The sequence below is a fragment of the Trachurus trachurus genome, assembly GCF_905171665.1.
Source record: "Trachurus trachurus genome assembly, chromosome: 7".
NCBI classification, from domain to species: Eukaryota; Metazoa; Chordata; class Actinopteri; order Carangiformes; family Carangidae; genus Trachurus; species Trachurus trachurus.
This window is the reverse complement of record NC_139901.1, coordinates 1,290,651-1,304,514: the sequence shown is the minus strand read 5'-3', so window position 1 is coordinate 1,304,514 and position 13,864 is coordinate 1,290,651. Positions and strand designations below refer to the sequence as shown.

Below are 13,864 nucleotides of genomic sequence, written 5' to 3'. Positions count from 1 at the left end.
ATTTATGTCACCGTGTGGCTTCAATGAAGCACAACAGCGGCGGCTCGCGACCATAGACTGTAAAGCGGCTCGCGACTGGTCCACCGGACAAAGTCCGTCGGTGAAGTTTCACGGATGCGCGCTGCGTCGCTAGAAACGCATCAAACACATTACCGCATGTCAATCACTGGTGCGAGGAAAAAGGCAACTTGTGTGTAACAACTCATCCTGCTGCTTTTAAGCCTCTTGACATGAACACAGACAGGACCAGAAACATCACCAAAGCAACTGGCATCTAGTCTAAATTAACTGTGTAAACCAACATTGATGTACTTTTTTTTAAATAATAGTTGCCAGTCGTCAAGTGCAAGTTTTTTTTCACCCGTGAAATTATTATTTCATAATTTTCATTATGTTGCTGTTGTCTGAGTTTCATGGGTCCCTGGGTAGCTTCATACTGCTCACTGACGTCATTGAAGGTCGGCATGTTACCCTGCTCCCATCCCTAGTTTTTTCAGCAGGCACATGTTCGGGTGGATTTCACCCGACGTTAGTGTTCATGTATCTAAATCTGGCGACCGTTTCTGGTGATGCTGAAAATATTTCTTTTTTCTTTTTACTCCACCAAATAAGGCTCAAATGTCCCACAAATGGGTGGTCTGAAGGACAAAGTCCCAGCTCCATTTGTTTCTTTTTTTACCGAACCCGTACCGAACCGTGACCCCCGAACCGAGGTACATACCGAACCGTGACTTGTGTGTACCGTTACACCCCTAATCATCACAGGACTGTGGGTGTCGCCTCCTGGATTCAGTTTCTCCTTATTGTATCAATCAGCGTTGCCTGCTGTCTCTGTCTCTGTCTTTGTGTGTGTGTGTGTGTGTGTGTGTGTGTGTGTGTGTGTGTGTGTGTGTGTGTGTGTGTGTGTGTGTGTGTGTGTGTGTGTGTGTGTGTGTGTGTGTGTGTGTTTACCCTGGACTTGTGTGAGCCAGTCAGGTTGGTTGTAGTGCTCAGAGGCACTGAGAGAGGTGTTGAGGAAGACGAGCAGCAGAACCAGCCAGTAGAACGTCACCGATTTCACCGCAGTACGACAGTTCCTGCGACAGACGCGGTTCCAGCGACGCAGCGTCCGACTGAAAGAGAGACACACACACAGTTGTTACAGTGATGCGTACCACAAACAAACACACACGTGTTCTCCAGTGAGTGTGTGAACTCACCAGCAGCCGATCTTCATCATGCGCGCGCTGAAAGGAGACGGACTGGAGTTAGTTCACACGTAAAGTGTCAGAAACCACACCCACTGACTACAGGTGCCAGACAAAGAGTGTGTGTGTATGTGTATGTGTGTGTTACCAGCAGGCCTGGCAGCAGTTGGTGTGTTCCTCGTCTATGTTTTCAGTGTTTGTAGAGGCTGTTTCACTGGCAGGAAGACTCGCTGAGAGAAAGACAGACAGACAGACAGACAGAGGTTAACTAGTCTCATTCCACATGTTGTTTTCTCTTTTTTTTAAGGTTTTTACACTGTGTGTGTCTGTGTCTGTGTGTGTGTCTGTGTGTGTGTGAATATTTAATATCTCATTTTGTTTACAAAATCAAATCTTGGACTGCAAACCCGCTGTAATCTGAACTGACTGAGACTGAGAGTTAAACCTCCTGATTAGAAACAGGGTCAGACACAGACCCAGATATTTTTCAGGGACACACTGAAGGCTTTCCACATTTAGACTGACAGAGACATGAATACACATACCAGCTGTGTGTGTGTGTGTGTGTGTGTGTGTGTGTGTGTGTGTGTGTGTGTGTGTGTGTGTGTGTGTGTGTGTGTGTGTGTGTGTGTGTGTGTGTGTGTGTGTGTGTGTGTGTGTGTGTGTGTGTGTGTGTGTGTGTGTGTCACTCAGTGATTACTTTATTAGGAACACCACGCTGACACTGAATCTGGTGGAAGGCATGGATCCACCAGATGTTGAAACTGTTCTCTGAGACTCTGCCCCACGTTGACATGCTGCATCACATCCTATCTGCAGATTTGTCAGCTGCACGTTCATGCTGCCAATCTCCTGTTCTACTATGTCCCAAAGGTGTTTGACTGGATTCAGGTCACTGAAGTTCACTCAACTCACTGACAGGTTGCCATGGGTTTTGAATCCAAATATATACAACATCCCATCTGTCCACTGTCTATACTGCTTATCCATGCGGGGTCACGGGGGAGCTGAGGGCAATCCCAGCAAACATGGGCGTGAGGGCGGGGTACACCCCGGACAGGTCGCTGCCGTGAAGTTAACACACAACCTGAAGAGTATCTGGGTGCATGTGAACTATGCTCATAGTTACTGAACCTAAGTGTGATAAAAGCTTCAAGTAAAAAGCCAAAACTTTGAGATATTTTAACGTGATGACAGACACAGAGAGGTGCCGCTGCTTCATCCCTCTCACGAGGTGTCACTAATGCAGGGTGAGGGTTTTAACATATTACATGAGAGGCATGACCATCTTTATTTTAAAGGGACAACGAGGAGTTTCTCCATCGGCAGAACGAAAAATTGTGTGATAATAAAAAAGTCTCATGTTAATGTGGATGAATCTACGTTACCCACACTTGTTAATGGGCCCATTTTCGATAAATATATCGTTTTGTCTCTATCGTTATTTTGTTATTATTAGTGGTGGCGGAAACGCTGGTCGTCTTCAAACCTCTGACTTTAATTCTTGATGAATGAAAACATGAGTCTGTCTTGCGCCGGTCAAAGAATTTCACGGTGCGCGGAGGCTCATAAATGTAGTGTGAAAACGCTTTGCTTTTCCAAAACTCCTCGTTGTCCCTTTAAATAAAATAATATAATTAAAGAAAGATTACAGCCTTATGCATATGTGATAGACACAAATGCATATATAAACTGTATGTGTGTATTTCTGGGCTGTAAAAAAAAACAGAGAAATGTACAATCAACTGAAAACAGTGAGCCCAAAAACATGATACAAAATGAACTGTGGAATTTGTGAATCTTTCCATCCCTAATATACATCATCTCACAAAAGTGAGTACACCCCTTACATTTATTTTAAATATTCTATTATATCTTTTCATGGGACAACACTGAAGATATGACACTTTGATACAATATAAAGTAGTCAGTGTACAGCTTGTATAACAGTGTAAATTTGCTGTCTCCGCAAAATAACTCAACACACAGCCATTAATGTCTGAACCGCTGGCAGCAAGAGTGAGTACACCCCTAAAGGTCTTTGCACACTGAGTCCGTTGCGTTTTATTCGCATGTGTTTTTATTTTGTGTTCCAAATTTCGGAGAGGGAGACAAAATCGTCACGCAGTGATGCACTTTGTGGTTCTCTCACTTGTTGAGAAATGAATTGTGTCCATCCTGAGAGGAGCCAATCTGCCTGCTTGTAAATGAGCAGCGGAACTATCATGATCACTTTAACAGTTTATTTTAGGATGTCAGTGGTCCAGTTTGATAGATATTGATTATTAGCTCACACAGTAAACAGAAGACGGACAATTTCCATGTATTATGTATTAAATGTTATGTAGTATGTATGTAATGATCCTGAACAGTGGCTGGCGCACGCACACACAAAGACACACACACTCAGCGGTAAACAGCGGCTGGGGCACGCACGCACACACACACAGACACCCAGCGGTGACCCCAACCCCCGCCCCCCCCCCCCCCCCCCCCCCCCCCTTCCCTCTCTCTCCAGCCTCAAAACGCTGATGTGATTGGTCAAAAGACTTTTCACGGATGCGAAAAACGCATTAAATCGAACCTGTTCCGAAAACTTTTATGACGGACGAAAGTTTGGGACTCGGTGTGTAAACATGATCGACACAACATGAGGTCGAATTTATTTTTTGACGTGCGGCAATTTCGGACGACAAAAACGGACTCAGTGTGCAAAGGCCTTAAGTCAGAATGTCCAAATTGTGCCCAAAGTGTCAGTATTTTGTGTGGCTACCATTTTTTTCCAGCACTGCCTTAACTGTCTTGGACATGGAGTTCACTAGAGCTTCACAGGTTGCCACTGGAAACCTCTTCCAGTATATGGATCAGCAGTGTAGTTCCTCATTAGATGAAGCTCACTACAGTTGTTCCTAATAGAGTGTTAAGTGAGTGTACCTGAGTGCAAGACCATGATAATACACAAAGATCTGTGTGTGTGTGTGTGTGTGTGTGTGTGTGTGTGTGTGTGTGTGTGTGTGTGTGTGTGTGTGTGTGTGTGTGTGTGTGTGTGTGTGTGTGTGTGTCACACACCGTGTGTATCATTGGAGTGACTGAACCATCCAAACTTCCCTCTCTTCTTAGAGAGATCTCCCAGAGACAGACCTGAGAGACAAAGAAACACAACAGGTCACACACTCACAGAGAAACTCGACACAATTCCACAGTCAGGAGCCAATAAAAACACAGCAGACTTCAGATGAATTCTCAGAGAAACCCAATCATCCAGACATGGCTGGGTAATGGGTCCAGGTGGGCCGGACTGACATGGCTGAGAGATGGGACTGCTTTGTTATGACATCACAAAGTGACAGGAAGTCCTAACAGCAGGTTTTAAGGCTCAGTTCCTGAATATAGGCTGTGTGCATTTCTCTGTGGACGGAGAGTTTGATACTTTCATGGAACTAACATAGAATCTAGAGCTGCTTTATAATCAAAGAACACATGGACATCTACCTTTAGACTACATGGGACCTTTAAAACAACTCATAATGAGATGAGTCAGTCATTCATTGAAATCCATCATTATGTCCCAGTCTTACGTGGGTTTCCGTCCTCATCCAGCTCGTCCATGTCCTCGGCCTGAGTGATCCAGTCCATGTAGCCACACAAATCCTCCTCCATCTGCTGCTTCTCTCTCAGCTTCTGAAAATCCCCCCGAGCCTTCGCCTTCTCTCTCTCTTTACTGAACTCTCTGCAAAGTTCACACAGTGTGGACATAACATTAACACTGCACTTCACACAACACTTCAGAAAGGCTTATGTGTATCTGATATGTTTCAGTGAGGAACGGACCCACTCAGGACTCCCAGGACGAGGTTCAGAACAAAGAACGAGCCAAAAATCACCAGACTGACGAAATAGACCCAGGGCAGCTCGAAGCCGATGGCATCGTTCATCTGCACAGAGGGAAATATCCTAGTCTTCATCACACACACACACACACACACACACACACACTGAAGACTGAAGCATGAAAGGGGACGTTGGTCTTACCCAGTAGAGGACGTCCGTCCAGCCCTCCATTGTGATGCACTGAAACACCGTCAACATGGCGAAGAAGAAGTTGTCAAAGTTGGTGATTCCTCCGTTTGGACCGTCCCACCTCCCCCGACACTCTGTGCCGTTCACTTTGCACTGACGCCCGTGACCAGCAAATGCACATGGCAGCGGGTCATCTTCCACATAATTATCTGACACACAACCACACACAGTCAGGTATGAGGTCAAAGGTCAACTCAGACCAGATATTCAGCCTGATGTGATCAGAATATTTCATTTTCATTTGTAATATAGGTTTTCTGTATGTTGAAGGAAAGGAGGGAGAATTTATGTAATATTAAAAGTATTTATAAAATAAAGGTAAACAGGAGGAGTTTGCTTGTATTTGGGAATCATCTACTGTATGTCATTCCTGACCAATGAAACAGATAACACCGTCTGAATAACAGGTTATGAAATGATCCTGCCTTTAATTTAATTTAATTTAATTTAATTTTATTTTATTTTATTTTATTTAATTTAATTTTATTTTATTTTATTTTATTTATTTATTTTTGTCCCATTTTATTCTTATTTATTTATTTATTTTACTCCATTAGTCTGATGTCTGAGGTCACTGTCCATTTGCTTTTTTATTTTATTTTTTTGTCTGTTCGAGGGGATATGGGTGAAAATGTTTGTACATTTAAAGCAATACTTACCTTTCTGGAACTTTTGCACATTTCTTTGTCTAAGTTAAAATGCTATTAATAATCTGATGATACATTAAAATGTAAGAGAAACCCACCAGGGTTAAAAACTCATCATTTTTTCATTCTCATATAATTCTGAGAAAAGTCTGACCAATAATATTATTCGGTCCGATTAATAAGATTTGAAGAGCGACCGAACCTACTTAATATGTAATCACTTTGTGCACCCCTCTCCTCCTCTCCCCCCTCCCGACCAGGAAGAACGCTTATTGACAGAGCAGTAGCAGGACACAGAGAGCAGAGGAGACTAGAGTCACAACACACACTAGAAAGAAGGTTTTTGGAAATAAATAGTTTTTTAAAAGACCAATAACTGCAGCCGCAGCTGGTCGCGGAGTTTCATGTCTGATATTGTAACGTTGATAGTGATCAGCCCCGAGTGATACGTAAACACAGGAAGTCACATGTGTCTATAAAGCATCCAGTGCTAGCTCTGTGCTAACGGCTAGGCTACATAGCTCTGTGAGTTCTCAGCGGTCCGGACCCGGTTGAACTCCGGACCGGCGCGGCTCGACTCGGCTCGGTCTGGATTTATTTTGGCCCTGAACCAGCGCATCAGGTGGCGCTGGTCCGGCCGCCAGCCCGGCTCATTGAGAACTGTAATCTGTAACAATCACTTCCCCTGCGTCTCCAGTAGCAGTAGGCTAACAACAGTTTATTATAAAACTCATCAGTCATCATCACTGAGTCCGTTTATACGATTTAAAACTCCGGTGTTGTGTTTGTTTGCGTTGTTCCCGTTTCACTCGCGTTCCTGTTCTGTTTACCGTTGCCATGCCAACGCATGCAGCAGGGAGGGAGGGGGCTCGTGGAGATGCGGCAGGAGCGAGAGGTGGGTGGGACCTTGTGAGGGAGGTGGAGCTGTTGATTTTCAAATGTTTGTGCTGTGCTGAGTGAAATGCCAGATCGGTAAGTATTGCTTTAATGTTGAGTTTGAAATGCATTTGAAATTTCAATAAAAAATATTGTTAAAAAAAAAAATATATACATATATATATATTTATAAAAGACCTGATATCAGATCCCTGAAAAATATTCTGTTTCATGTAATCAGAATATGATCAGATTCCAACTTGAGGAAATAACACTTGTAGTAGGGAGGGTAAGTGTATCTAATTATTATAACATATTACTGTATTAGCATACAGCACCGAATCAATTCTAGAGAAAATAAATACCTAGAAAGTGGATACGCATGAAGACGGTGACACGGCAGACCAGAACACTGCTTATTTAAAAGCACAAAAACAGACAATAGATACAAGGTCCATACTTCTTCAATACTTGGTGGTTAATAAGAATGCATACAACTCCTGTCAAACTCCACCCATGTAAGAATGAAATGTTATGAAGAGAGAGACGCTGCTTCATTGTCTATGGGAGTGTCCAAAGATCCAAACTTCTGAGAGGAAGGTTATATGTTTGTGTGTGTGTGTGTTTGTGTGTGTGTGTGTGTATGTGTGTACCTGTTCCTATGTAGTAGCAGGTCTTGTGCATGCGTCCGATGAAAAGCTCCAGACCAATGATGGCATAGATGATGATGACGAAGAGAACCAGCAGAGCAATGTGGAGCAGAGGAACCATTGCCTTCATGATGGAGTTCAACACAATCTGCAGACCTGAGACACAAACATGAGGCTTAGCATGTATACAATAATAAAATGACAGACAGTCACTGACGATCAAGTCCAGTAGACCCACTGGGGACTCCAGAAACCAGCCTGAGGGGCCTCAGGACTCTGAAAGCTCTCAGGGCTTTGACATCCAGACCTCCAGGTTTCCCTGGCACGTGATGATTGGTTGCTTGCTCGCCTGATTTATGAGTCATTGTCTCCAAGACGACGCTGAACAACCTGCACAAAAGACAACAGAAGAAGACCTTAGTTGTGAACAGTGAACTAAAATTGGGAGGTTTCATTTTGTGACCTTTAAAGGGACAACGAGGAGTTTTGGAAAAGCGAAGCGTTTTCACACTACATTTATGAGCCTCCGTGCACCGTGAAATTCTTTGACCGGCGCAAGACAGACTCATGTTTTCATTCATCAAGAATTAAAGGGATAGTTCACCCAAAATTCAAATTTCACTCATTATCTACTCACCCTCATGTCAACTAAGAGCTGTGAGAATTTTCAGAGTCCTCCGTTCCTTCTCTGAGTTACGGGGGGGTCCGCGCAGCAGTATTTGTCCATATAATGGTTGTGAATGGACACCACGTTTCTTCGTCCAAAAAGACACACCAAAAAACATCCAAATACCTCCATACTGCTCGTCTGTAATGTCCCTCTTGTATTGAAGCCCCGACATGAGAAATTGTTCCGAAAAAAATTAAATAAGTCTATATTTTAAGCTTGTTTGTAGCGGAAGCTCCCAGTGTCTCAGTTCACTGCTCTGCCTGTGTAAGTGCAAATCTCACGTGATTTGCACTGACCGGCGGAACAATTTCTCTTGTCGGGGCTTCAATACAAGAGGGACATTACATACGAGCAGCATGGAGGTATTTGGATGTTTTTTGGTGTGTCTTTTTGGACAAAGAAACGTGGTGTCCATTCACAACCATTATATGGACAAATACTGCTGCGCAGACCCCCCCGTAACTCAGAGAAGGAACGGAAGACTCTGAAAATTCTCACAGCTATTAGTTGACATGAGGGTGAGTAGATAATGAGTGAAATTTGAATTTTGGGTGAACTATCCCTTTAAAGTCAGAGGTTGGAAGACGATCACATACCGTCGTAGTTCCCACCATAAACGGTGATTCGGCGGCGTTATTCTCATGACTCGCCACGAAACCGTTTCCGCCACCACTAATAATAACAAAATAACGATAGAGACAAAACGATATATTTATAGAAAATGGGCCCATTAACGTTAAGTGTGGGTAACGTAGATTCATCCACATTAATATGAGACTTTTTTATAACCAAATAGAAACTCCTCGTTGTCCCTTTAAAGGTGTGTGTAATGATATGTGTTATTGTTTTGTTGTATTGTGTGTGGGTAATCCCCACCTTTTTGATTTGATTTTTTTTAATTTTTATTTTAGTTATGTTTCGCTGCCGGTGCTTGTTTGTTTTGTTTTGTTGTCATCGTCTAGTGTGTTTGGAGGGTATATGATTGGTTGTTGTTGTTGTTTTGTTGTTGTTGTTTTTTTGTTTGTTTTGTGGCTCATTTGGGATTGAATGACTGTGATATGAAGTGTTGTATTTAAAAAATATATATATATATATTTTCTTTTCTTTTCTTTTCCTCTCAGTGTTGTTAAGCTGACTTTGTTTGGTTTGATTGATCTGATTTTCTCTTTGTGTGGGAACATGAGATGTGGTGATGTGAGTTCCTGCTGTGTGTACCCTGTGGTTAAAAATGAAAAATATAATTTAAAAAAGAATAATAATAAAGGATAATGTAGGAATTTCTGAAGGCTCATGGTTCAGGTTTTTCTACATTTCTTATGGGACCCTGGGCCGAGCCACTTGGAGGTTCTTCTGCATGTGCTCCCTGGGCCACCCTTTGAATAGGCCTGCTATAGACATCTGAGTTGTGCTATAATTAGTGTATGAATATGTATGATAGACACCTGAAAACACGATGCCTTTGGCTGTGGCTGGCACCAGCATGGAACCATAACTTAATTTATGGTTTAATTTTGCATCTTGTCCCCAGAAGCTCTCCAGAAAAAGACTGATTCCATCATCCCTCCAACACAGAGTCTAAAACTCACGATAGAAACCTTTGGTGTCCCACATAAAACAGCCTCTCAGAGTACCATCTCTGAATGTAAAGTGGAACAGAGCATCCTCAGGCAGAGTTACCACGACAACAAGCTTCATCATCACCTGCCCGGGGACGTCCAGTCACACCGCCGTCACGCAGCGTCACGCAACACCAGCATGGAGGACAAAGCTTGGAACATGCAGGACTCATGATGACCTCAGCAGGTGACTCTGCTGTTGCTAGGTTCTTTATGGTTACTGGTATTTTAGTCATTCATCTCATTTACCGGTGATAAAACAAGTCTGAACCTTGTCATTAGAAGATACAGGGCTCGTTATTATAAGATGAAGTTCTCATCACACAACTCAGGTCATAATGTCTGTTGCATTTCCCTGGGAAGAGGTATTACACCCTGACAATGAAATGATGCCCAATCGCTGTGGGGGTGTAGCCTAGAAATCTAGCTGCCCCCTAGCAGCAGCAAATCTCTTTGCTCTGTAGGTGGGTCTAGAAACGAGCCATAGGAACTTTTTGAGTCTCGAACACCGTTTGTGTTCACCAATCACAGCGCTCTGTCTGTTTAGAGAGTCGTTGGGCGGGCTTAACGCCATGACGACGGTGATTTGTACCCGTGCAGGGAAGTTACATAGTGCAGTTTCAGCCGACGCGACCCGGCTCAGGCTGCACAGGCAGCACCATTCATCCTATTAACCATTTTTCTACCATTGCAATGAGTCTGGAAACATTATTTTAAGGCCGAAAAACTCCGCAATGTTACTTTAATTTCCTCCTTCACAGGCGACAAGATGACCTGGTTGGTTTGCGTCGTCATGTTAACTGTTATTGTATAATAATGTAAAAACAGCCCTGCAGGTCAGAGTGATTATCAGGCTGCACAGGCTTCCTCAGTCCAACCTATATAGGTCAGTACCTGCTTTCACACCAACACATGAACCTTATGTGCAGATCTCACTTTTGGACACATAAACATGGACCTGAACTCTTTCTGATCCCATGAACGATCCCATGAAGCGGCTGAGTAAAAATGAACAGAGTGAAGAGTGAAGAGTGAAGAGTGAAGTTCCCTGTATCACTGTGGTGAGGAGCCTGTGTGCACCGTGACAGTTAGAGTTCCCTGTAGCAGGATGGACGTGTATATATTTAGAGCAGAGTGTACTTACAGTGTACAGTGATCACAGTCGGCTGTCACATACACTCAACACACAAAAACACCAAAATGAGATAAATTGTGGCGTCGCCGCAGGGTTTGTTCCTCCACCGGCCACAGGAGTTTACTGCAGTCAGATCAGATTTACTGCTGCAACACACACACACATGCACACACCACAAACACACACACAGACTCGACTTAATAGAGAGAGTAACAGAGGGCCACAACAATGTCCTAGTGCAAGATCCAGGGTCTATTAAGAGTCTAAAGGAAGAACCATTCTGTAGAGAAAAAATCAGGATCTGAAGAAAGAAGTAATATTTACTTTTTATAAGAAGCCAACGTCTCATGTCATTTCAACATTATAAAAAAAGAGCCAGGGAGATGACAAAGAACGACATCTTAACAAGCAACCAACATCTTATGGTCAAATCTATCTCTGAAGACAGAACCAATATCTAAGACAGACCAGACATCCACTGACAGAACCAGCAACTAGTAAGACCAGACATCCACTGACAAAAAAAGTATCAAACAGCTGCAGCTCGAGTTTTAACCAGAACAAAGAGATCAGATCACATCACCCCGGTTCTTAAGACCTTACATTGGCTCCCAGTCAGCTACAGAATAGATTTTAAAGTTCTGCTACTGGTTTACAAATCACTGAATGCTTTAGGTCCAGAATACATGAATGACATGTTAGTAGAGTCTAAACCCAGTAGAGCTCTGAGATCTACTGACTCAGGTCGGATAGTGGAGCTCAGAGTTCAGACCAGACATGGTGAAGCAGCATTTAGCTGTTATGCTGCACACAAGTGGAACAAACTACCAGCAGAACTGAGATCAGCCCCAACTGTCAGCACTTTTAAATCCAGGTTAAAAACATTTCTCTTTTCATGTGCTTAGAGCTGAGCTCTTTTTAAGAACTTTTAACTCATTGAGTGCCAACCACGTAATTTCTCGTTTTTCGTTCCCATGCGTTGACTGCCAAAAACGAGATTTTTCGTTTTTTGCTTTTTTTTAAATTATGAAAATAGACACTTTAATACACATTATATGTAAATTTGGGGACTCTACGACGAGGAGAACTGAAATAGATGATGATCAAAGTCACATGACAGCTCATGATCTGGAAGTTTTTATCATAACTCGGCTTTTGCAAACGGAGTTCTGCATGCAGATGCAGCGCAGATGCAGCGCAGCTGCTCTGCTCTCACCTGCGCTGCTGCTCTGCTCTCACCTGCGAGGCTGCAGCAGCTCGGAGCAGAAACAGGAAGCTCTCAGCCGACTGTCCCGCCCGGTCTTCATCTGGAGCAACACCGTGTCCTCCCCAAAGTCCTCCCACGGTAAAATCTGATGGTCTCTGGGCCAAAGCAGACCGCCGTCACGACCCGTACCACAGAAGGACCGCGACCACCGGCGGGACCGGTCTTCCCGCGGCGCTGTGGCCGACAGACCCTCACGTTCCACGGCGAGAGTCTGTGACACGGCACGGTGCGTCTGTGTTATTGTTGTTTAGTGCCCCCCCCCCCCCCCCCCCCCCGCCCCCGATGGTGTTTTTGTGAATAGAACAACAATTGTTGTATATATTTATCTTATACGAGCCCTTTGATCCAGAAATGCGAGTGTCAGAAAAGCGACAGACACAAACAGCGCACCTTTCATAAAAGACGCTCTATCTCCTTTTCTAGAAAAAAAGGAGGGATTTTGGTGAAACCCAGCCATGTTTAGCTTGACTTTTCTCAGGAACGGAGGCACGTAGAAACAAACGGTTTGTGGTCATTTGAAGCATAAAGTTAAACCTTTCAATTGAGCTACAGTATGTGTTGGTGGCAATAATATAGAATACACTGTGGCTCTACATAAAAAGTCAAAAATGGTCTAAATTGCCGGTACACTTGACTAAAACTTTGGAAAGGATCGCGGCACTCAATGAGTTAACTTCATCAATTTTCTTTTCTTTTACTTTTTTATTCTTCTTTGCTCCTGCTTTTAACTGTGTGTTTTTTTATGCTGTTCTTTAAAAAAAAAAAGTTTTGTCTTTATGTAAAGCACATTGAGTTGCCTTGGTATGAAATGTGCTATATAAATAAAGATGCCTTGCCTTGACAGAACCAACAACTAGACAGACCAGATATCCACTGACAGAACCAACAACTATAGACTATAGACAGACCAGACCAACATCTATAGAAAGAACCAACATCTAAAGACAGAACCAATATATCAGAGGGAACCAGCATCTAAAGAGAGAACGAACAGTTCCATTGGTTCCTGCTTTCCTCACCCAACGATGACGATGACGAAATCCAGTAGGTTCCAGCCGTTGCGAATGTAGGAGCTGGGGTGCATCACCAGACCGTAGGCCAGGATCTTCAGGAAGGTCTCAATAGTGAAGATGATGAGAAACACATACTCCACTTGTTCCTGAAACACAGAGATCATCTCATGTAAGTTGACATCAAGAAGGATATGAGACACAGTACACCTGCAGATGTACCTTTTTGTTCCTGTTCCCCAGAAGATCAACTCTTTGGATTTAGAACTCAACTATACAGCAGTGCCACCTTCAGGGCAAATTCTACATGTCCAGCTCCAATGCTCCACTGACACTTCAGGGGAAGATAAAATATCAGGATGTTGTTTGTTCATACTGTTAAAGGGATAGTAGCATTTTTTTAAAGTGGGGTTGTATGATCTACAAATACTGTAGCCCCTAAGTACTTTAATTGCAGTAGCAGACTCTCTGCACTCCTCCCGTTAGCAACGCCAGCCCATAGTCCTGCCCAGAGATTTACAACATACAGTGTTGTGAACAGACCCAAAGAAACGGCCTACTAGGAAAAACGCAGTTTTTATTTGGACCTAACCAACTGCTGATCGGCGGGCGCTAACCCTGGGCGGAGGGATACGTGAGTTGGTTAGGTCCAAATAAAAACTGTGTTTTTCCTGCACTTTGAAGGGCTGGAAAAAATTATATTATAGTGAACAATGGAACTGTGTA

General features: G+C 43.4%; 1 protein-coding gene across 1 annotated transcript in view; it reads right to left on the bottom strand.

The window, feature by feature from the left end:
* The window catches only part of cacna1fb (calcium channel, voltage-dependent, L type, alpha 1F subunit), a gene marked incomplete at its 3' end in the record, with an annotated part of 53,751 nt that overhangs the window by 33,357 nt on the left and 6,530 nt on the right, over positions 1–13,864 (bottom strand). The window contains exons 4-13 of the mRNA XM_083975700.1: positions 13,148–13,287; positions 7,679–7,830; positions 7,444–7,596; positions 5,220–5,416; positions 5,019–5,122; positions 4,766–4,917; positions 4,257–4,328; positions 1,336–1,417; positions 1,200–1,226; positions 952–1,112 (exon numbers count right to left, since the gene is read on the bottom strand). Coding sequence (XP_083831826.1) covers positions 952–1,112; positions 1,200–1,226; positions 1,336–1,417; positions 4,257–4,328; positions 4,766–4,917; positions 5,019–5,122; positions 5,220–5,416; positions 7,444–7,596; positions 7,679–7,830; positions 13,148–13,287 — 1,240 coding nt within the window. The remainder of the gene's footprint in view (positions 1–951; positions 1,113–1,199; positions 1,227–1,335; positions 1,418–4,256; positions 4,329–4,765; positions 4,918–5,018; positions 5,123–5,219; positions 5,417–7,443; positions 7,597–7,678; positions 7,831–13,147; positions 13,288–13,864) is intronic.